Below are 21,785 nucleotides of genomic sequence, written 5' to 3'. Positions count from 1 at the left end.
TTCCTTCCTCTCTGTAAGAAAATCAATAAAATATATATATTTTTAAAAAGTCACAGTCCACAAATCCTGGTAAGGACTAAAGAAACACAATCCCTAAAGACGGTGAAGTGGCCCGGCCAGTGTGGCTCAGTGGTTGAGCATCAATCAGCCTGGCCAGTGTGGACCTAATGAACCAGGAGGTCACCGTTAGATTCCTGGTCAGGAGGGCACAAGCCCGGGTTGCGGGCTCAATCCCGTGTGGGGCGTGCAGGAGGCAGCCGATCAACGATTCTCTCTCATCATTGATGTTTCTATCTCCCTCTCCCTCTCTGAAATCAATTAAAAAATATATATATATGAAAGACGGTGAAGTGAAAACCGAGACGCAGGGAGAGGGTCGGAGTGTGCTGTCGGGGAGAAACCTTTGAGCAATGGGCACAGGAGCTCGCCATCCAGAGTGAAAGTAGGGCCCAGCGAAACGCGTCAGCCAAAGGAATTTCGGTTCCGCCCGGCGACTCTCCCTTTGACTACAGTTCAGTCCACAGAAGCCCTGGCCCCTCGCCCCGCCCCCGAGGGTAATTAGACTATACCATTATGTCTTGTTAGGGGTGAAGGTAATCGTGGGCTATCCTCGAGAGCGAATCGGAGTTCTTTGTTAGAAAAGACATGATTATATATATTATTTGAAGATTCTTAGGTTCTTAGCTAATATGCTTCCCTTCTGCCTGCTCGGCCCTCTATACTTTCTGAAGAGTTTTAGGAAAGCAACCATACTACCTCTTGGCTTTCCGCATTTGGTACATTCCTCCGCGGTACGTAGGCGGGAGGCATACATAAACCTCGGCGCAGGCGGCGGGGCGCTCAGTCCTCGAGGCGTCGGCGCTGTGTGGTGTGGGGGTTTTGTAGCTTGTCGGCCTGTGTGCGCGTGCGCCGACATGGCCTCAAACGGTATGTAAGAGCGCGAGGCGGTGGCGGCGCGCCGACCCGGGCTCGTTCCCTCCCAGCTGGGCTTATGTTTTTCGGTGGGACCGGGGCGGTGATAGCGTGTAGGATCTGGTACCTCTGTGGCGGGAAGCAGCATAGAAGGGTGGAGGAGGAAGCCGAGGTCGCCATCTTGTTTCTCTGCTCCGATGCCTTGCGCGGGGCGGGAGGTCTTCCATTCGCAGTCCTGTTCCTTGAGGTGAGGGTTGGGAGGCACGGTTCTTGGTGACATGAAATGTGAGATACGGAAGGAAATGCTCGGCCCCTGTAGCCCCCTTTCCCCCGCTTCCCAGCCCTGCGCTCGGGCCGCTTTGTCGCAGTGCTGCATCCGGGCACTCGGTGCGCGCACGCGCTCTGCCGGCCCCTCCCCCCCATTTCGCGGCGCGAAGCCCCCTCCCGCCTCTTTTTGGCCCTTTTTGTCGCGAGACCCTCTCTTGGCTAAAGACTGCGCGGTGCCCGTCCCGCATGGACCTCGGTCCCCCCCACCCTCCCACGGGTCCCTCGGGAAGGGGCGGGACCACCCCATTCCCTCTTGGGTTGCCACGCGGCGCGGGGCCGAGGTTCGGGATCCCGGGCCGCGTGCCCGCCTAACGGCGGGTGGTGGTGGTTCCTACGGACTTGGGGACCGGGTCCGAGCGTGTTCCCGCCCAAATTCCCTCTTTCTGAGGTGGGAACGGAAAGGAGCGACCGCCCCAGGCCACACCCTCTCCTTGTTCTTTTGCCCTTTTCCTGCGGGGGAAGCGCCCCGTGTACTGTGCGGAGGAGAGGAGTTGATCTGGCTGGTGCGCCTTCATACTGGCGTCTTAAAAGCGCTTTCACTACTTTTGGTTCTCCGAGTACCCCCTCAGCTCCGGGGAAGGCAGGGCGATGAGAAAGCGGATTTAGTTGGAGCTACGGGGCTGGGGACTTGAGTACCAATGGACTTGTCTCTTGAGGCGAGCACTTTGGTGATGATCTCTGTCATGTGGGGTTAGAGTTCTCTTGGTTACCTGTCTGCATTAAAAGTCCACTTCCTAGTCTTCAAATTGTGCGAAGGGTGGATGGCCTCTGTGGAGACATGCTTGTTCTTTTAGTTTTGTTCTTTGGTTGAGAGAGTGGCCACATCCCGAACACTGTTGCCTCCTGCTTCCAGCTGTAATTAAAACCCATCCCACTTATATAGCCCTGACTTCAGCTTAATTCTTGGTGATACCTTCCTCCTGGAGTGGGCATGAAAAGGAGATGTGTGTAGATTTGTGCGGTTCCTGAGGCCAATCGAATTTGTGGAAAATTGTGGCTGTCCACCAAAATTGGTATTTCCATCCAAAAAGGTCTCTGTAGAAATTTGCGTTTTCTTTATTGTGTTCTACTTTCTTAGGAATGGCTGAAAGTGATATAATTGTATTTTTCTTTTGCAGACTATACCCAGCAAGCAACCCAAAGGTGAGTGTCATTTCTGGGCTTCCAAAGTTTGCAGAGGGCAGGAGTTACTATGTTTTCCTGATTGCTGTTTTTTGTTTTTTTTTTTCTTCCCCACCCCCCCTCTCCAGCTATGGGGCCTACCCCACCCAGCCTGGGCAGGGTTATTCCCAGCAGAGCAACCAGCCCTATGGACAGCAGAGTTATGGTGGCTACAGCCAGTCTGGGGACACTTCAGGCTATGGCCAGAGCACCTATGGTTCTTACGGACAGACCCAGAACAGTGAGTCCTCTTAAGTGGGTCACCCGCCTCTTCCTACTCGATCTGAATGTTGCTTTTCTTAACCCCTGAGCAGTGCTGAAATGTTGAAACTGTCCCATGTTTCTTTTCCCTTATCCAACCTTTAAGACTCTGAGTCCTTTCAAACAAAAATGCTTATTGGTTTGTAATTCTGATTCCTTTTCTTTTCTTTTTTTACTTTCTATTTATACTGCACTTTTCCCTATTTCACCTCAGCATGAAAGTGAAATGCGTGGGGGAAGTATTCGCTAAAGGGGAGAAAGTTTTAGGCTTTTAATACTTATAGGTAGAAAATGATTTGCCTGAAGATGTTTGAAGTTAGACTATTAAATGTCATATGCTGCAGTGAGAGGTGAAATTTTCCCTGAAGTATAAATAATACGGGTTGTCCTACTTGTAGTGCAAACACATGAACAGGTTGAAATGATGTTAATGACTAGGGATTTCGGGCTGTGGTTAGTGGTGGTGCTGGAGACTGGCTTTGGGATGGGTGGGATGAGATTGGAACTCTGAAGTTGGTAGAAGTTGGAACATTAGCCTTAGGGTAGAAGAGAAGGGTAACTTTGACTACAATTTGCACAATTTCTAAGTAGCTTCTAAGAAGCTGGCTTTTAAAACATAGTAGCATTAGGTAATATGTAAGGTTTTTCCCCATCATTCTTTGCCTTTTCTTTTTCCTCTTAGCTTTTGTGACTTCCTTTCTTTTTTCTTTATAGCAGGCTATGGCACCCAGTCAGCTCCCCAGGGATATGGCTCAACTGGTGGCTATGGCGGTGGCCAGAGTTCTCAGTCATCTTATGGGCAGCAGTCCTACCCTGGCTATGGCCAGCAGCCAGCTCCTAGCAGCACCTCGGGAAGGTAAGAAGTTGTGGAGAGGGATGAATTGATAAGAAATGATGTGACCCCAATAGGAGCAATTATAAGTAGTAATGGGGAGAGTGTCTTTGTTGGATTTAGAGAATGGGGATGTACCAAAAGTGAAAGGAAGTAGTGGACATGTTGGCATTATAATTCTGTCTTTTTCCTTTTCCTTAGTTATGGTAGCAGTTCTCAGAGCAGCAACTATGGGCAGCCCCCGAGTGGGGGCTATGGTCAGCAGTCTGGCTATGGTGGACAGCAGCCTAGCTATGGACAGCAGCAAAGCTCCTATAATCCTCCTCAGGGCTATGGACAGCAGAACCAGTACAACAGTAGCAGTGGAGGTGGCGGAGGGGGTGGAGGAGGTGAGAAGGTGTCTTCAGTTTTGTGTCATATCTGTTTTCTATAAAGATTGATATTCTGCCTGGTTCTTGCCCTAAAAGGGTTCTTAAAAGTCTTGATTTCTTATTTCCTGACTCTCTTTTTTTAAATATGTTTTTATTGATTACAGAGAAGGAGGGAGGGGGGGGAGAGAGAGAGAAAAACATCAATGAGAGAAGCATTCATCGGTTGCTTCCTCACACCCTCAACTGGGGATTGATCCCACAACCTGGGCATGTGCCCTGAATGGGAATTGAACTGTGACCTCCTGGTTCATAGGTTGATGCTCAACCACTGAGCTACACTGGCCGGGCTGTCTATTTCTTTTTTTTTTTTTTTTTTAATATATTTTATTGATTTTATACAGAGAGGAAGGGAAAGGGATAGAGAGTTAGAAACATCGATGAGAGAGAAACATCGATCAGCTGCCTCCTGCACACCCCTTACTGGGGTTGTGCCCGCAACCAAGGTACGTGCCCTTGACCGGAATCGAACCTGGGACCTTTCAGTCCGCAAGCCGACGCTCTATCCACTGAGCCAAACCGGTTTTGGCTGTCTCTCTATTTCTAGTCACTTATTCCCGGGTTGGTTGAACTGTTTTATGTCATTTCACAGTGCATTTTTTTGTTTTGTTTTGTTTTGTTTTTCCTCTTAAGGTATCTTTTCTTTCTGACAGGTAACTATGGCCAAGATCAGTCCTCCATGAGTGGTGGCGGCGGTTATGGCAATCAGGACCAAAGTGGTGGTGGTGGCGGTGGCTACGGGGGAGGCCAGCAGGACCGTGGGGGACGAGGCCGGGGCGGTGGCGGTGGTTACAACCGCAGCAGTGGTGGCTATGAACCCAGAGGTCGTGGAGGTGGCCGTGGAGGCAGAGGCGGCATGGGGTAGGTGTCTTGTGAGCCAGGGAGTAACATCACGGCGGGTGTGGGGGGGAGTGGTGGGTTGCATGAATTCAGTACCTTAGAGCATGGTTAGTCTTACAGGGATTTGTCATGGCTTTGATACAGGGGGGCATAGACTGTTTATTCCTCCATCCCATTTTATTTTTGTGAGAGCTTGGGAGCCTGAACCCACACCTCTGAGTATTGACACATTTCCAAAGGAAAAGGGAAAACATGGATGTGTATGGATTGGAGTCATTGATATCCTAGGCAGGAAACATGGAAGTAAAGGCTTCTTTCTCTGCAAGGGAAACCGATGATCCCACTCCTGGTAATAGGGAAACTTGTTACTTGTGTTCCCATGTGTCCTTTAAGGGAGTTGTTAATGGTGAATCTGACTTCAGCTTCCAGGATTTGACTACTCTTCCCATATTCTGTAGTCATTTGAATCCACGAGCTTTATTTGCAGTAATTTGACTGACAGTGATGATTTTGTTTCTGACTTGCTTTGTGGGGCTATTGAAGTGTGCAGACCATTTGGACAAAACACACTGGACAGTTGTATCCCACATATTTGCTCCCCCTGGTTACCTGTCCAACTGGACCTTCCCTTCCCGCTGTAGTTGATTTGAAGTAAAACCTTCGATTTGATGTTAAAGCATGCGTCAAATCTGTTGGTAAATATTATTAGAAGGACCATACTCCTGTCTCCCTTGAAAAGGGGAGGGATGTCATCAGTGTGTTACTCTTTTTTTTTTTTTTTGAAAAAGTAGGGTTTTAAAGTGAAAGTTTATATATGGTAAGTATTCAGAGGGTGGGTGGGGGCAATCTCAAAAACCGTACAGAAATGAGGAAAACTCTATTGTGTGCGTGTGTTTAATGCAAAACTTTAAAAAGAAAAAACAACTGTTATGTGACTGTTAACTTGCTCTGCATTTTATGTGCCACAGGTATGAAAGGTGACATTGCAAAATACTCCACTCTTCTCGCAGTGTAGAAGGGGTGACCCCGGTGGTTGGGGGAAATAAAAAACGGCTCAGTAGCTAGGATAGGGTTTAGTTAGCTAAGTTTGTCTCGCTTTAAGGGGAAATTGCCTTTGGTTTTGACTTTTTATGGAATGGGGTTGGGTCTGCTTGCTGCTTTCAAAGCAAAAACCACAAAAATGTGTTCAGGGCTACCCCAGCCTGGTGTGAAATGTCTTCTGGGTAAATTGGGGGTAGGGTTTTTAAACCAACTACTGGGTTGTCAACCACTTACGTGCAACAAGAGGAAAAAACATCTGCTACGTCAGAAGACCAACCAAGGAAAATGCGTCATTTTTTTTCCAGAGGAAATAGATATATAACCTTTTAAAGCAAAATTCTTAAAAAAAACTGTGTCTAAGAAATTTGCACACGTGTGTGTGACATGCTCAAAGGTCAGACAAGGGGTGGTCAGGAAGAGGAATGTATTTTAGTAGCCACTTGTATCTTTTTCCTAAAACACAATACCCTTGTTTGGGGAATACTAAAACAAACAAAAAACAAACAAACAAAAAAACGCCCGTTTGTAGCTGTTGGAAGCTTCATGTCCTTTCTTCTAACTTGTCTTCTCCAGCGGAAGTGATCGTGGTGGCTTCAATAAATTTGGTGGTAAGTGAACAGAGTTTCCAAAATTCCCAACTCTCCCAGCAATGCTTTGTCTGATTGTTCATTTGCCAGATGTCTTAGCGTGTTTTAAGTGTCAAAGGTTTTGAAGTGTCCAGAACCACCTCCAGAAAGGGGTGGGGTAGAATGCCATCTGCCAGATGTGTGCTAACGAGGCAGGCAGGGGTAAGACTCAGCAGTCGTCTTGCACCAAATTGGTTTGACTCAGGTCAATAGGTGTTTAATGAGTGTTGCCACACTTGGTACTTAGTGACCATGGCATTATGAAAAACTGGAGAGTGTGCTGGAACACGAACAAACTTGGCTCTAGGGTCCTTTTTGATCAGTGTGTTCAGGGTGTGTGTGTGTGTGTGTATGTATTTGTATGCATATGTGTAAAAGTGTGACAACCTCTAAGTGTTTTAATTCTGGAAGAGGCATGTGAAATACTGCCCTGAGAATGGTGAAGTTGGTATATACAGTATTTATATATTAAATACTGAATGGTGTCAATTCAATTCTACATATATGTATTTAAACAACTCAGATGGGCAAATAGAAACTAGCTGTGGAAAGGAAGGTGTGGACCACAGAAAGGTTGGGAGCATGTGTGGCTCATGGGAAATAACCAGGTCTTAAACAGCACAAACTGAATTCATAAAAAATGGCAAATTTGAGAAGTCTGCCAGTAAGCTGGAACTTTTCTGGTTTGGTTAACAAAAGGTTTCTTGATTTGTCTCACCATTTAAAACCAAAGGCCCGGGTTCATGATTTTGGTGTCATTGAATGTGGGTACAGTGTGTATATATGGTGAATTCAGAGAAACTTTGGTCAAAGATGGTCTCTGGAAAAAAATAGGCTGCATTATGGAAATAAAACTATTATATATGTTTTTAATTTTTTAAATTTTCATATGTGGTTTTGGGGAAACAACATGGTTTTAAGAATGGTTTCTAAAGAAGAAATTAAAAATTGTTCCACAAGGGATAAGTGTCTTTGGTGTTAAAAGTATGGAGAAACTGGATGGATGCATATCACATTGCTGGTGGTGAGCCCATTTCTCTCTGGGGTGAGAGAACAGGGCCAAGTTATGAGTTGGTTTGTTAACTTCAGTGAGTTTCCCTTTTGGCCTCCCACCTCCCCCCAATCGGTGCTGAGGACATTTCCGAGCCTGAGCTGGGGGAGGCAGCATTTTCTGAAGTGCGGAGTTGTCCCTGTGGGGACTCAAGTTACATACAGATCTTAAGAAAAGGGGCCTGTGTCTTCTTCCCCAGCCATGCCTAGGATTTTCTCTGGGGTTTGGAGTGAGACTGTGAGCACTTAACTGATATTTTGCAAGTTTGGATTTGGTTTTAAGTTTTTGCCTTGTCAGTCTCTACCTGTTGACTAACGACTCCTCTTTCCTTGTTTTTTCTTTCCCCCCAATGTTACTTAAGGCCCTCGGGACCAAGGATCTCGTCATGACTCTGGTGAGTCCACAGGTGGCTAACATGGTATCGGGACCTTTTCTGGATGTTTTTTGAGAAAGAGCAGGGGTAGAGGAGGGAAAAGGAAGGGAAGGAGGGAGTTTAGGTGTAGCTGTAGTTAGTGATTTATAAATAAACATGTATCAGAAATAACTGATGTAGTTTACTCCACCAGCAATTTAGTAGGTCTGGGAGGAGGCCCAATAAATAGTCTTGCATATCTAACAAGTCTCTAGAGTGCTGATACATCTGTATGGTCCATGCACCAGAACTGCTGGTTTAAAGTAGAGGTTTTTAAGATGTGAATCATGACCAAATTAGTGAACACAAAAGACTCATAACAGGGAAGCATTTAGTGTATCATTGTTTTGATGATGCTTGTACTGGATTTTAGTGTAAAATAGATTTCTTACCTTGAGGTCTTCAATTAAGAGTTTTACAAATACTGGTATACTTAATTGTGTGATCTTTGGCAGTTAATTTGAGCCCTGGTTTCTGTAATGGGTATTAACATGTGTGAAAGAATAGTTGTAGAACTAATTTTAAATTTGTGAAATGGGTACCATATAGACATTCAAATAATAAAAAATAAGAGATGTGTTTTTTTTTTGTTTGTCTGATGTAAACCAAATTATATTGGTTATTTTAGAATTTTTTCCTTTGAAATTTAGTGTCAGGTATTAGGTGAAGAGTCACTGACTCATTTTATCTTTGCTTGTTTTCTAATTCATGTTTTCTTCTGCATTACACAAACAGAACAGGATAATTCAGACAACAACACTATCTTCGTGCAAGGCCTGGGCGAGAATGTTACAATTGAGTCTGTGGCTGATTATTTCAAGCAGATTGGTATTATTAAGGTACTTGTGGAGCAGGGTGGGTGCTTTCTATCTGTTTCAGACTTTTGGATTTCACACATTAGTAAAAATAAATGTCTTGATGGTTATAAACTTAATTTGATGAGTAAGGAGCATTTGCTGTTGCTATTTTCTAAAAGAATTAACACAAAAACAGTTGATAAAAGGACTATCCTAGACTTTTGAATTAGTTTTATCTTTAACTAGTTTTATCTCTAACTAGAGCCCAGTGCACGAATTTGTGTACCAGTGGGGTCCCTCAGCCTGGCCTGTAGTATCAATCCGAAACCAGCTCTCCGACATCCCCCAAGGGGTCCTGGATTGCAAGAGGGTGCAGGCCAGACCGAGGGACCCTACCAGTATGTGTCGGGGCCAGGGAGAGATGCGGGAGGTTGGCCAGCTGGGGAGGGACCGCAGGAGGGCTCCAGGGCATGTCCGGCTGGTCTTGCTCAGTCCTGATCAGCCGGACCCCAGCAGCAAGCTAACCTACCAGTCAGAGCATCTGCCCCCTGGTGGTCAGTGCATGTCATACCAAGCAGTTGAGCAGCCTTAGCATATCATTAGCATATTACACTTTGATTGGTTGAATGGACAACCAGACACTTAGCATACATATTAGGCTTTTATTATATAGGATATGATGTGAAAGACAATGGGAGTCATTGATTTTCATTCAAGTTACATGTGAGATGGGAACTAGTAACTGGGAAGAGAGGAGCTGATGTATGGTTACGATGAACCTCAGGTTCTGGAGGAGGAAGTTAGAAGGTGGGTAGAACTATTATGTTCTGTAAGCCTGATGTTATCTCATGTTGCCTTTTTCAGACAAATAAGAAAACAGGACAACCCATGATTAATCTGTACACAGACAGGGAAACAGGCAAGCTGAAGGGAGAGGCAACGGTATCATTTGATGACCCACCTTCTGCTAAAGCAGCTATTGACTGGTTTGATGGTATGTATGAGGAGGCTGGTGTCAGGTGGGGAGATCCGGCAAGCAAGCCTTGGGAAACTGACTACATTTTGAGGGTTTCTTTGAGTCTTTAAACATTTGTACTATGTGCTACTTCAAGTAGTCTTTATTTTTTCTTATATCTCTTTAGATTATAAACCTTTTCAGGAAGGCAGAGTCTTACCTTGTTGATTGTATCTAGTGTTCTTTTCCAAGCATGTCAAATTAGGCATCTGTTTTAGACATGCTTGTTTTAGACCCATGGGTCATAATAAAAAGCCCCCCCCCCTTTTTTTGGGAATATGTTTTTATTGATTTTACAGAGAGGAAGGGAGAGTGATAGGGAGAGAAAATCATTGATCGGCTGCTTCCTGCACACCCCCTTTATTTCTTTAGGTAAAGAATTCTCTGGGAATCCTATCAAGGTTTCATTTGCTACTCGGCGTGCAGATTTCAATCGAGGTGGTGGCAATGGTCGTGGAGGCCGAGGGCGAGGAGGTGAGGAGCTATTTCGTGATGTTAGTGTAAAGAGGTGATGGGAAGAGGGGGGAGCATTGTGAGGGCTTGCATAGAAAAGAAGGTTAGGTTAACTAAACATGGAAGGGGGCCGGACCCATATTTTTTAAAAATATATTTTATTGATTTTTTACAGAGAGAAAGGGAGAGGGGGAGAGAGCTAGAAACATTGATGAGAGAGAAACATCAATCAGCTGCCTCCCGCACACCCCCTACTGGGGATGTGCCCGCAACCAGGGTACATGCCCTTGACTGGAATCGAACCTGGGACCTTTGAGTCCGCAGGCTGACGCTCCATCCACTGAGCCAAAACGGCTAGGGCCGGACTCATATTTGTATCTACACTAGGACCCATGGGCCGTGGAGGCTATGGAGGTGGTGGCAGTGGTGGTGGTGGCCGAGGAGGATTCCCAAGTGGAGGTGGTGGCGGTGGAGGACAGCAGCGAGCTGGGGACTGGAAGTGTCCTAATCCGTGAGTGAAACTTTTTTCTTAGTCTTACATGTGTGCCCTTTGATGTTAGGGTAGAGTTGTGTGTTTTCCAAACTAATAAAGTCAAGGCTGCAGTGATAGAGATAGCCAAGAGCTTACCTCCTAGGTAAGGGAACTGAGGTGGGAAAGGTATTGGACTGGGTTCACTAATTTGCAGTTTTTGTTCCTGTTTTGGAGAAGCAAGCCTTTTTACCTTTCTTGAGGCCTCAGGGCTCAATTTTCTTTCTGTAAGGTCACTGGAGTCTGAGTCTATTTCTAATTCCAGGTCTTGCCCTACTCTCCACCCCTACAAGTTAATTTTTACTTTTCCTCAGTACATGCGAGAACATGAACTTCTCTTGGAGGAATGAATGCAACCAGTGTAAGGCCCCTAAACCAGATGGCCCAGGAGGGGGACCAGGAGGCTCTCATATGGGTAAGGGAAAGGCAGAGCTGGTAATAAGAATTTGGGATCAAAAAAGCCCTTAATTTTTTTGGTGGTAGGGGTGGGCTAGAAGGGGTCAGTGGGGAAGAAAAGGGAGGCATATGTAATACTTTTGACAATATTTAATTTTTTAAAAAGCCCTTAATTTTAAGCAGAGAGGCTCAAGGGAAGGTAGGGAGGATTTTGGGATATGATATATCATATTTCTTTTGTCCTAGGGGGTAGCTATGGAGATGATCGTCGTGGAGGCAGAGGAGGCTATGATCGGGGCGGCTACCGAGGCCGAGGCGGGGACCGTGGGGGCTTCCGAGGGGGCCGGGGTGGTGGGGACAGAGGTGGCTTTGGCCCTGGCAAGATGGACTCCAGGTAAGACTAAATTGAAATAAAAGTAATTGAACAGGTCATGGGGTTGCAAGGGTTTTTTGTTTTTTAAAAAAAATACGTTTTTATTGATTTCAGAGAGGGGGAGGGAGAAACATCGATGAGAGAGAATCATTGATCAGCTGCCTCCTGCACGCCCCCCTACTGGGGATTGAGCCTGTAATGCAGACATGTGCCCTTGACTGGAATCAAATCTGGGACACTTCAGTCCCCAGGCGTACGCTCTATCCACCGAGCCAAACCAGCTAGGGTGGGATTGCAAGGTTTTGTTGAGAAAGTTGTTTCATATTGAGGGTTAGATCGTTAAACTGAGATTGTGACCATAGTGGGGAAGGAAGGAGGGGATGAAAGTCATCTCTGGAAACTAATCTGTATACTCAATACTTAGATTTCTTGGGCTAGTATTTTGGGGGTGGAATGAAAGGTTGGTAACTTGGATTTTAATGGATACTCTTTTTTGCAGGGGTGACCACAGACAGGATCGCAGGGAGAGGCCATATTAGCCTGCCTCCTGAAGTTCTGGAACAGCTTTTCTTCTATACCCAGTGTGACCCTCGTTGTTTTGTAACTTTCCAACTCCTGACCCACCCATGGGTTTTTTGTGTCGGACTATGTACTTGTAACCATATATCTGGTTCCCATTAAAAACCATCATTTTAGTTAAATTTTCTATCTCTACCCCCTCTTCAGAGGATTGATGTCCAGGTCAGGAATGTGGGGTGTTTTCCTCTTTCAGATAATCCTGCCCAGCAGGAACTGGAATAAAGTGTTTGATACTTGGTCCTGGGGAGAAAAAGTCAAGTGGTCTCCTTAAAAGTAGAGATTAAACTCATCACAAAGTTGGGTGTATGAATAGGGTAAATGAACATGTGATGTCATGAGTGTTGCCCCAAATATGCCCAACTCTGTGAACAACTTTTAGCACATTTATTTACATGCTGGTCTTAGTGCATTTACTGTTTACAGCAGCCTTACCCTCTTTAAGGACTCTTGGGTCTTTTTACACTTTTTAAAATCAGAATTGCCTTTAGGGTCAGTATTCAAATTTGACCACCATGGGAGGTGGTGCAATCAGGTCTTTTGCACAAAGGAGAGTAACAGCACATACTGCAGGGGTTGTGTGGCCTCGCTATAGACAGAAAAAGTGTATGGGTCATGTGACTGAGAATCAGAATGATTGAGCCCTAGTGTTCTGACTTCATTTTCAATCTGAAGCCATTTTTCTGAAGGGAACAAACTCAAATGTTCATTTGCTTAGACCTTTTTTTATGTGAGGATTCTAAATTTGAGGGAAGACGTTTGTGGAAGGTTGTGGGTTGGGGTCATGCACCTATGACTTGAGGCCATAATGTATCAAAGGAACTTTTATTTCAGGCACCTGGGTGCAGGTGGGCTGGAGGCCCAGTGTATGAATTTGTGCACGGGTGGGGTCCCTCAGCCTGGCTGGTAATCAGGCTGTCTTGCTGAGGTGGGGTGGGGAGGGGACCTCTGGAGGTTGGCTGTGGGAATGCACTGACCATCAGGGGGCAGCTTCTGTGTTGAGTGTCTGCCCCCTGGTGGTCAGTATGCATCATAGCGACTGGTCCTTAGGTCATTTAGGCTTTTATATACTAGTCTATAGGTATATATAGATAGCTGCTGGCTGCAAACAGTTCTGCTGATGTAAGGGTCTAGTGGTTATCTAGGCTATGCTGAGCTTAAGGCTGCAAGATAACTGCTAAGCACAATGAGTTTCCTCTGCCCTGTTTTATTCTCAGTTTGCGAATGAAAGGAGATGGTAAGGGGAAAGGTTAGCTGGGAAAGGAAGTTTAGAGGCATATTTCAAGGTGCACCCCTAGTTTTCCTAAAGATGGGGCTTGGATAGATGCAGGGAGGCAGTGGTCTACCTGGCTCTCACATCCTGCCTGTACCCAGAAGGCTGAGGTCATTGCTATTATGAGATATTAGGCTTGTATGAGCTTTAATGATTGTGGGTAGTAGGTCCTCCCTTTCAACGTAGTGGTGTTGGAGATGGGGAAAGGGTGGAACTGATGAGTTTGAAATCTCAGAACAATGCCTCTCAAACTTGAATGCCTTTCCTGACCCTCAGAGACCCCACTTCCCCCCACCCCCCGCAATTCTCAAATTGAGAAAACTTGGCTGTACCTGCAATCATTTGTTGAGCATGCATTTTTGTTACATAGAACTGAAAATTAGAGCCAGCAGCAAAAAGGTGCCGGGGAGCCCTGGTGAAAAAGTGCTTTCCTCTTTTGAAATTGTCAAGTATGCTGTTTGCTGTCGGTGTTTTCTAAAGAGTTGATTGGTTCATCCTGAGGTCTCCCCTGACCAGACAGAAGCTCTGGCTTTACACTGGGTGGGGGTGCTCAAAAACCAAGAGTAGGCTGAGTGGCTGAGCTCCCAGGCAGTGATCTGAATTGGCTAATTGGACTTTGTACATGTGAGAAGCCCTTGGATTTAGAGCCAAGATTATAGCAGTTCTTTCCTTGGCTGTTTGATCTCGCAAATGATTGGTTTGAGTGGCCTGATCTGGGTCTCAGAAGTTTTTTTCTGCCTCACCTAGTAGGGTTCTGGGGTTGTGGTTTCTTGGTCCCTGCTCCTAGGGGTAAATGTTGAAGATCCTTGTGAAACCTGAATACTGAGTGGGACTGTTGGTATTAACTTAATGTCCTTTAATGGGCTTCAGTGATATTGTCCAGCCCTTACATAAAAGGTATCTGATTAGTGGGTAGATCCATTGTGGGGACCTTTCTAGGATGGATGTAGACAAAAATAGCAGAAAAAGTTGGTTCTGAGGAGCTGGTTCTGCTGCCAGTTCATTATTATTGAAAAAACCTTTTTAAAAAAATATATTGATTTTTTACAGAGAGGAAGGGAGAGGGATAGAGAGTTAGAAACATCGATGAGAGAAACATCAATCAGCTGTCTCCTGCACACTCCCCACCGGGTATGTGCCCGCAACCAAGGCACATGCCCTTGACCAGAATCGAACCTGGGACCCTTGAGTTCGCAGGCTGACGCTCTATCCACTGAGCTGAACCGGTTAGGGCTTGAGAAAACCTTAAAGCACTAGGTGCCTGGCTTTTCTTTTTGTTATTATTTTAATTAAATTTTTATTGAATTGCCTGGCTTTTTTGAATTAGGATTAGGATTGGGACAGGCTAAATAAAGGTTGTGGGTGGGAAGAGGTATTCTATAGGTCTGCTTGTCCCCTTTGATTTAGTTTAGTCTTTTTAGCTTTTTATCCTATCACATGCTGGGCCTGGCCAGTTTTTGTTTTTTTTAATACTGATTTCAGAGAAGAAGGGAGAGAAACATCAATGATGAGAGAAAATCATTGATAGGCTGCCTCTTGCATGCCCCCCCACTGGGGAGTGAGCCTGTAACCCAAACATGTGATTGGATTGTAACCTCCTGGTTCATAGGTTGATGCTCAACTACTGAGCCATGCTGGCTGGTCCTGGCCAGGTTTTATTGATTTGAATATAGGGCTGAGGTTAAGTCATTGATCGGTAGACTAACCAGGAGTTAAGGTCTAGGGTCCAGCCCCTATGAGACTCTACTTCATCCAGGTATGTTTGCTTCCACTTGGTCTCTGTCTCTTAATGATCCACCATGGGCTGTGATCTCACTTCCTATACTACTATGCATGGGAACAAGAGGCTAAATTTGGTGGGGTCTCATCTGCAACCATTCCTCCTCAGTCTTTACAGAAATCAAGCTCTCTACTACTTTCGGGCCCTCAGTATGTAGAAAACCTTTAATTTTTAATTTTTCTTTTTGGAAATAATTTGACAGTGTCCACAAAAATTATTGTTCTTGGTGTTGGCATATTAAGAACTGAGGGAACTGTCCAGTGGGTCTTGCCAGCAGATTTGGCTTTAGGGCTTGTAGAAATTGTCAGACTGTCAATACTATGGTTTTAGAGGGGCTTTTGGAGACCATTGAATCTAAAATTCCTATTGTTTGCCCGATTGGCATGCTCAGTGGTTGAGCATTGACCTATCAACCGGGAGTTCATGGTTTGATTCCCAGTCAGGGCACATGCCCAGTGTTGCGTGCTTGGCTTGCAGGCTCAGTCCCCAATGTGGGGAGTGCAGGAGGCAGCAAACCAGTGATTGATCATTGATGTTTCTATCTCCCTTTCCTTTCCTCTCTGAAATAAAAAATAAAATACTCATTGTTCGAGGCCAGGAACAGGCAGGGAAAGTGTGTTCCTCATGAGCAGGAATTTGCTGATGGATAGTGCTCTCAGCTCCTTGGGTTGTAATGTGGCTTTAGCCCTGGTGCTAGAGAAAGGGCTTCTTTAGCGAAGCATAGTTGAGAGTCACCAGTGTGGGAACTAGAGACAGGGAAAGAACTTGGACTGTTGGCTTGAAGATTGGGGATTCCTTGTGCTGTAATGGGGGACCAAATTTAGGCGGCTTTATGTGGGGAATTCCAAGGTGGGGTTAGGGGGGTGCGTGTGGGAAAATAAATCATTGAAGGGAGCAGGAGTCAAGCTTTTCCACCCAACACTGCACACACTTCAGGCTGGCAGTGTTGTTCAGTTGCCTGGATTCCCTGTAGCTGTTCAGTGTAGTGTCCTTAGAGCTTTGCAGCCTCTTTAGGGTGGGAGCTCTCTGTTAGATCTAGGCTTTTTTACCTGCCCCCACCCCCTTAGATTTTGAGGGAAAGCTGGCCCATCCTGTGTGCTGTCTCCTCGAGTAAAAAGGCAAATCCCTGTGTGGGAAGGCCTCTGCAAACCTGACTCCAGTCTGAGATGGCAGGGCCGAATCCTCTATGTAGCTGTGTGTCTAAGTTGAATATGCACGCAAACCGTTGGACAATTTTGTTGGCATGTGGGTTCTAATTCAGTATGTAGGTCCAGGTTGGGTGCAAGCTCTGGTGCTGCTGCTGCTGCTGCTGCTGATTCAGTAGCATACTTAAAGCCACGCATTCAAGTTCTGCAGAGACTCCTTTTCTGCTAATTCCCTCTACCTTTCCTGTGATGGGGAGCTTAATTGTACAAAACTTCTTAAAAAATATTTTTTTATTGATTTCAGAGAGGAAGGGAGAACGAAAGAGAAACATCAATGAAGAGAGAATCATTGATTGGCTGCCTCCTGCACGCCCCACACTGGGGATCGAGCTTGCAACCTGGACATGGGCCCTCACCAGGAATTGAACCTTGACCTGGTTCATAGGTCAATGCTCAACCACTGAGCCACCCAGGCCAGGCTGTACAAAACTTTTTTTAAAAATATTTTATTTTTTAATTTTTACAGAGAGGAATGGAGAGGGAGAGTTAGAAGCATTTATGAGAGAGAAACATGGATCAGCTGCTTCTTGCACACCTACTGGGGATGTGCCCGCAACCAAGGTACATGCCGTAGACCGGAATCGAACCTGGGACCTTTTAGTCTGTAGGTCGACGCTCTATCCACTAAGCCAAACTGGTCAAGGCTGTACAAAATTTTTAACATAATGCTACCTAGGAGTTAAGGAAAAGGTAGGGAGGGTGGGACCTGCATGTGGGTTTTTTCCTAATCAGTATAGGCCAGCCAAAACTGTCTTTTGTTCTGCTTTTCCCCCCAGTCATATGCTTAAAGATGTGAGCAAAAAAAATGGATTATTTCAGATCATATTCTAAACCATTGGGGAGCTAGGGACATCTCAGAAATAATTACTAAAATTAATGTGTACTTGCTTTGGATCAGTTGGTGTAAATGATGAATTAAGCCCTAATTTCCCTGCTTATAGGTGAGGATGTTGAGGCACAAACTGGCCTTGAATCTCAGCTGTGAGAGGTGGAGCAGGGATTTGAATCTGGATCCTTTGGCTGTGGATTTTGTGTCCTTGACCACTATGTGGTGCTGTGTGGAGAGTGGCTACAGTGTTCGGACAGGTTCAAGCCTCGGACTGACTTGTGGCAAAGCCACATACAAGTCCCAGCTTGGGGGGCAAAGCTCTCCCAGCACAATTATAGCCAAAAGGCTATGGTAAGCTTGACCTTATAGTCAAACCCTGCAGTCCTAGGTAGCTAAGGGATGTGGGCTGCAGGGGTGTGCAGCGAGTGCTGCCAAAACAAGGCTTGATAGAATTCAGAGAATGGCAACAACAGGAAAGAAGCAGATCTGAAACTTGCAAGAACATTGTAAACATCTTGCCCTTGTTTTGCTTTGTGTGATCTGACTGTAAAATAAAGATCCTGCTTACAGGCAGGGTCACTGTTTCCTCATCCAGACACAGTGATCCACCTGGTCCCAACTGTATTCTCTTCTCTGTTTTCTTTAATCCTTCACCGCCCCTCCTCAGGTTCACCCCTGGCTGTGCTGGATGTGGTTCAATGCTGTTTAAAGACTGGTAGAACTCAGTTCTGCTGTGTCCATCCCTGCCCCCCCCCCCCCCAAAAAAAAAGGAAAAGGGAAGTTCCCAAGAAAACTTTTTAAAAAAACATATTTTATTGGTTTTTTACAGAGAGGAAGGGAGACAGAGAGTTAGAAACATTGATGAGAGAGAGACATCGATCAGCTGCCTCCTGCACACCCACCACTGGGGATGTGATTGCAACCAAGGTACATGCCCTTGACAGGAATTGAACCTAGAACCCTTCAGTCCGCAGACTGATGCTCTATCCACTAAGCCAAACCTGCCAAGAGCCCAAGAAAAATTTTAAACTTAGTTTCTCTTTTTCCTCAGGCCTGCACTGGTTTTTGTAGCCTTTCTTTTTAAGATTATATGTTGTACAAGGAAGTGTTAGCTATGGCCCCATCTCATGAGATTCGTAAGGTTTCTGTGAAGTTTAAAATATATGTACTGTTAGACACAAGGGGTACACAGTAGCTGTCATCGATTATTTTTTATACGCAAGGCACTTGCACAGAGGTTGGGAAGTTTTTGTTTTTAAACCACACAATGTGTGTTTTTTTAAGAGTGTGGAAGGGGTGGGGAGAGGGAGAGAGCCATTGATCTGAGAAACATTGATCAGCTGCCTCCCGTACTCTATACGCCCCAGCCGGGGATCCAACCTGCAACCTAGGTATGTGTCCTGACAGGGAATTGAACCCACAACCTTTTTGGTGTATGGGATGACACTCCAACCAACTGAGCCACCTTGTGGTAGAAAGGGGCTCAGTCTCATTACAGTCCTGTGTGAAAATATACCATGACAATATGGTTTGCTTTACACAGACTCTATATGAAGTGCCCTGGGGCCCAGAGGAAGGCATCCAACACCTATGGGCACTCGAGGACACGTAGATTTCAAGATGTTCAGAAGGGACCAGAATGTGGTAGGGCACGGTGTGAACAAATAGGGATGCTGGACCATGGGGTAGGTGGAGAGGAAGATGAGGTTGGGTAGGTTCTTACAGGCTGGGCTGGAATGAGAGTTAAGGTATCCTAATGTTAGAGAGTCCATTTCCATGATCAGTTTTGATCACTCAGGCCCTTGAAAGTGATAGATTAGAAGCAGGTAAGACAGGCATAAACCAGGTGGGGCCAGTGAAGTTGAAAAGGCAATTGCAAGACTGACTAAATCTAGGCTTTATGGAACATGGTAGGATTTCTGGTTAGGCTGCTGCTGTTGCCACATGTACCGGTTAATGATGTGGATTTTTTTTCAATAGATGGATGCTGATATATATGCAATCTGATATGTATGCTATTTTGTTGTATTGACAACAAGCTTCAAAACTTATGTCAAGCCCTAGCCGGTTTGGCTCAGTGGATAGAGCGTCGGCCTGCGGACTGCAGGGTCCCAGGTTCGATTCCGGTCAAGGGCATGTGCCTTGGTTGCGGGCACATCTCCGGTGGGGGGTGTGCAGGAGGCAGCTGATCTATGTTTCTGTCTCATCGCTGTTTCTGGCTCCCTATCCCTCTCCCTCTCTGTAAAAAATCAATAAAATACATAAAAAAAATAAAACATGTCAAATTTGCTGAAGGTGTTAACATCATAGATATTTTTACACTTAAAAATGTTGAATTTTGTGCCAAAAAAGCATTTGCGGGAAGTTTCATTATTTTGAAGAAAAGTGCTGCTGAATACTTAGGGAAGCTTATGGTGAACATGCTCCATATCAAGATACTTGTGAACGCTGGTTTAAATGCTTTAAAAGTGATGATTTTGATGTGAAAGACAAAAGTCGTCCAGGTCAACCGAAAAAGTTTGAAGACCAACAATTACAAGCATTATTGGATGAAGATGCATGTCAAACTAAAAAACAACTTGCAGAAAGATTAAACGTTGCTCAGCAAACAATTTCCGATCGTTTACAAGCAATGGGAAAGATTCTAAAGGAAGGAAAATGGGTGCCGTGTCACCTGAATGAAAGACAAGTGGAAAACCGAAAAGCCATCAGTAAAATGTTGCTTCAATGGCACGGAAGAAAGTCTTTTTTGCATCGAATTGTGACTGGCAATGAAAAATGGATTTGAGAGTCCCAAACGCACAAAATCATGGGTTGATCCAGGTCTACCATCAACATCGACGGCAAGGTCAAATCGCTTTGGAAAGAAGACAATGCTCTGCATTTGGTGGGATCAGGAAGGTGTGTGGTGTATTATGAACTTCTAAAACTAGGTGAAACTGTTAATACTGATCGCTAACGACAACAAATAATCAATTTGAGCCATGCTCTGATTGTGAAACGACCAGAATGTGCCAGAAGACATGGCAAAATAATTTTGCTTTATGGTGATGCACCATCACACACTTCAAAACTAGTTAAAGACATGTTAAAAGATCTTGCCTGAGAAGTATTAACCCACCTGCCGTATTCACCAGACCTTGCTCCTTCAGATTACCACTTGTTCCAATCAATGGCACATGCATTTTCTGAGCAACACTTCAAAACGTACGAAGAAGTGGAAAATCTGGTCTCTGAATGGTTTGCCTCAAAACGAAGAATTCTATTGGGATAGTATCAACAAATTACTTAAAACAGTGGTTGGCAAACCGCGGCTCGCGAGCCACAATGCGGCTCTTTGGCCCCTTGAATGTGGCTCTTCTACAAAATACCAGGTGTGGGCATACACATACAGTGCGGTTGAAACTTCGTGGTCCATGCGCAGAAGTCGGTTTTCGGCCTGGGTGAGTCTATTTTTTTTTTTTTTTTTTTAATATATTTTATTGATATTTTACAGAGAGGAAGGGAGAGGGATAGAAAGTCAGAAACATCGATGAGAGAGAAACATCGATCAGCTGCCTCCTGCACACCCCCCACTGGGGATGTGCCCGCAACCAAGGTACATGCCCTTGACCGGAATCGAACCCGGGACCCTTGAGTCCGCAGGCCGACGCTCTATCCACTGAGCCAAACCGGTTTCGGCATGGGTGAGTCTATTTTGAAGAAGTGGCGTTAGAACACTCAAGGGGCCAAAGAGCCGCATGTGGCTCGCGAGCCGCGGTTTGCCGACCACTGACCTAAAAGATGGGGAAATGTGTAGCTAGCGATGGACATTACTTTAAATAAAGCACTTTTGATGTTTCTCTTGAAATTATCGTGTTTTTGATGACAAAATCCGCTATTATTAACTGGTACACCTAGTTCAGGGTTGGTAAAAGGAAGACAGATTCACTCTTGGAAATGGTAAGGTCCTTGTAGAACATGTGATTGAACATATCTTGGATTGAATAAGGCTCGAGAAGACTTGGTAGAAGATGGTTAAGAATGGATCAGCATTTTATGGGTAGCTGGCCAAAGAAAGGACTAGGGCATGGGGTTCTGAGGTGTTGGGGCTGATTCCCACCTTTTGGGAAGCTTATGTTTTCTCCTGGAGTTCCAAGTAGCATTATCTATCCCGTTTGACAGGGGCCACATTGTCCCTTCTTGGTAGATTCCTCCTATAGCTAACCGCTTGTTTTCTATTGCTCTGGTGACCCAGGTCAGAATAGGGAAATGTTGCACAGACTCAGAGTGAGATCCTACATACACCCCTGAAGGAGTGTGTGTGGGGAATAAACACTGCATTTGCATAATCTAGGTGAGGGTATTGAAATGAAATCTTGTATCTTTGTTCATTGTGGGTTAGTGTATCATTTTGAGTGGCACAGAACCAATCACCTTATACCCTCATACCTGGATCTCTGTTTGATTAACTCCCAAGGCTCCTCCTTAGGGCCTCCTGTTTTGCATACTGGTTACCCCAGCACTTCACTGCTCTACAACTAGAAATAATTTTGGTGCAAGGAGTATGCAGGTTGTCATCCTAAGATCCTGGTTCCCTAACAGGCTCTGGAAAGGCTCATTAAGTGCTTTTTCTGGAGAGAGATAGTTGGCCCTTGAACAACATGGGTTTGAACTGTGCAGGTCCAG

The 21,785-nt window shown here is 45.3% G+C and overlaps 1 protein-coding gene across 2 annotated transcripts; it reads left to right on the top strand.

The window, feature by feature from the left end:
- The first annotated feature begins 829 nt into the window (after window positions 1-829).
- Window positions 830-12,271, top strand: FUS (FUS RNA binding protein). 2 transcript variants are annotated; one of them, XM_080681887.1, is made up of 15 exons: window positions 830-927; window positions 2,358-2,382; window positions 2,490-2,641; window positions 3,376-3,517; window positions 3,695-3,882; window positions 4,575-4,782; window positions 6,376-6,410; window positions 7,841-7,873; window positions 8,627-8,730; window positions 9,553-9,682; window positions 10,076-10,177; window positions 10,544-10,667; window positions 11,000-11,100; window positions 11,328-11,475; window positions 11,954-12,271. In XM_080681887.1, the coding sequence occupies exons 1-15, from the start codon at window positions 915-917 to the stop codon at window positions 11,991-11,993; spliced, it is 1,545 nt and encodes a 514-aa protein (XP_080538013.1). In that variant the 5' UTR covers window positions 830-914; the 3' UTR covers window positions 11,994-12,271. The 2 variants fall into 2 exon arrangements, with proteins under 2 accessions (XP_080538013.1, XP_080538014.1); XM_080681888.1 differs by having other exon boundaries at window positions 848-927; window positions 3,379-3,517.
- The last annotated feature ends 9,514 nt before the right edge of the window (window positions 12,272-21,785 follow it).

The sequence above is a fragment of the Plecotus auritus genome (genome assembly GCF_963455305.1).
Source record: "Plecotus auritus genome assembly, chromosome: 7".
In the NCBI taxonomy this organism is placed as follows: domain Eukaryota; kingdom Metazoa; phylum Chordata; class Mammalia; order Chiroptera; family Vespertilionidae; genus Plecotus; species Plecotus auritus.
The sequence above is the reverse complement of the archived record's forward strand: the minus strand, read 5'-3'. Positions and strand labels throughout refer to the sequence as shown.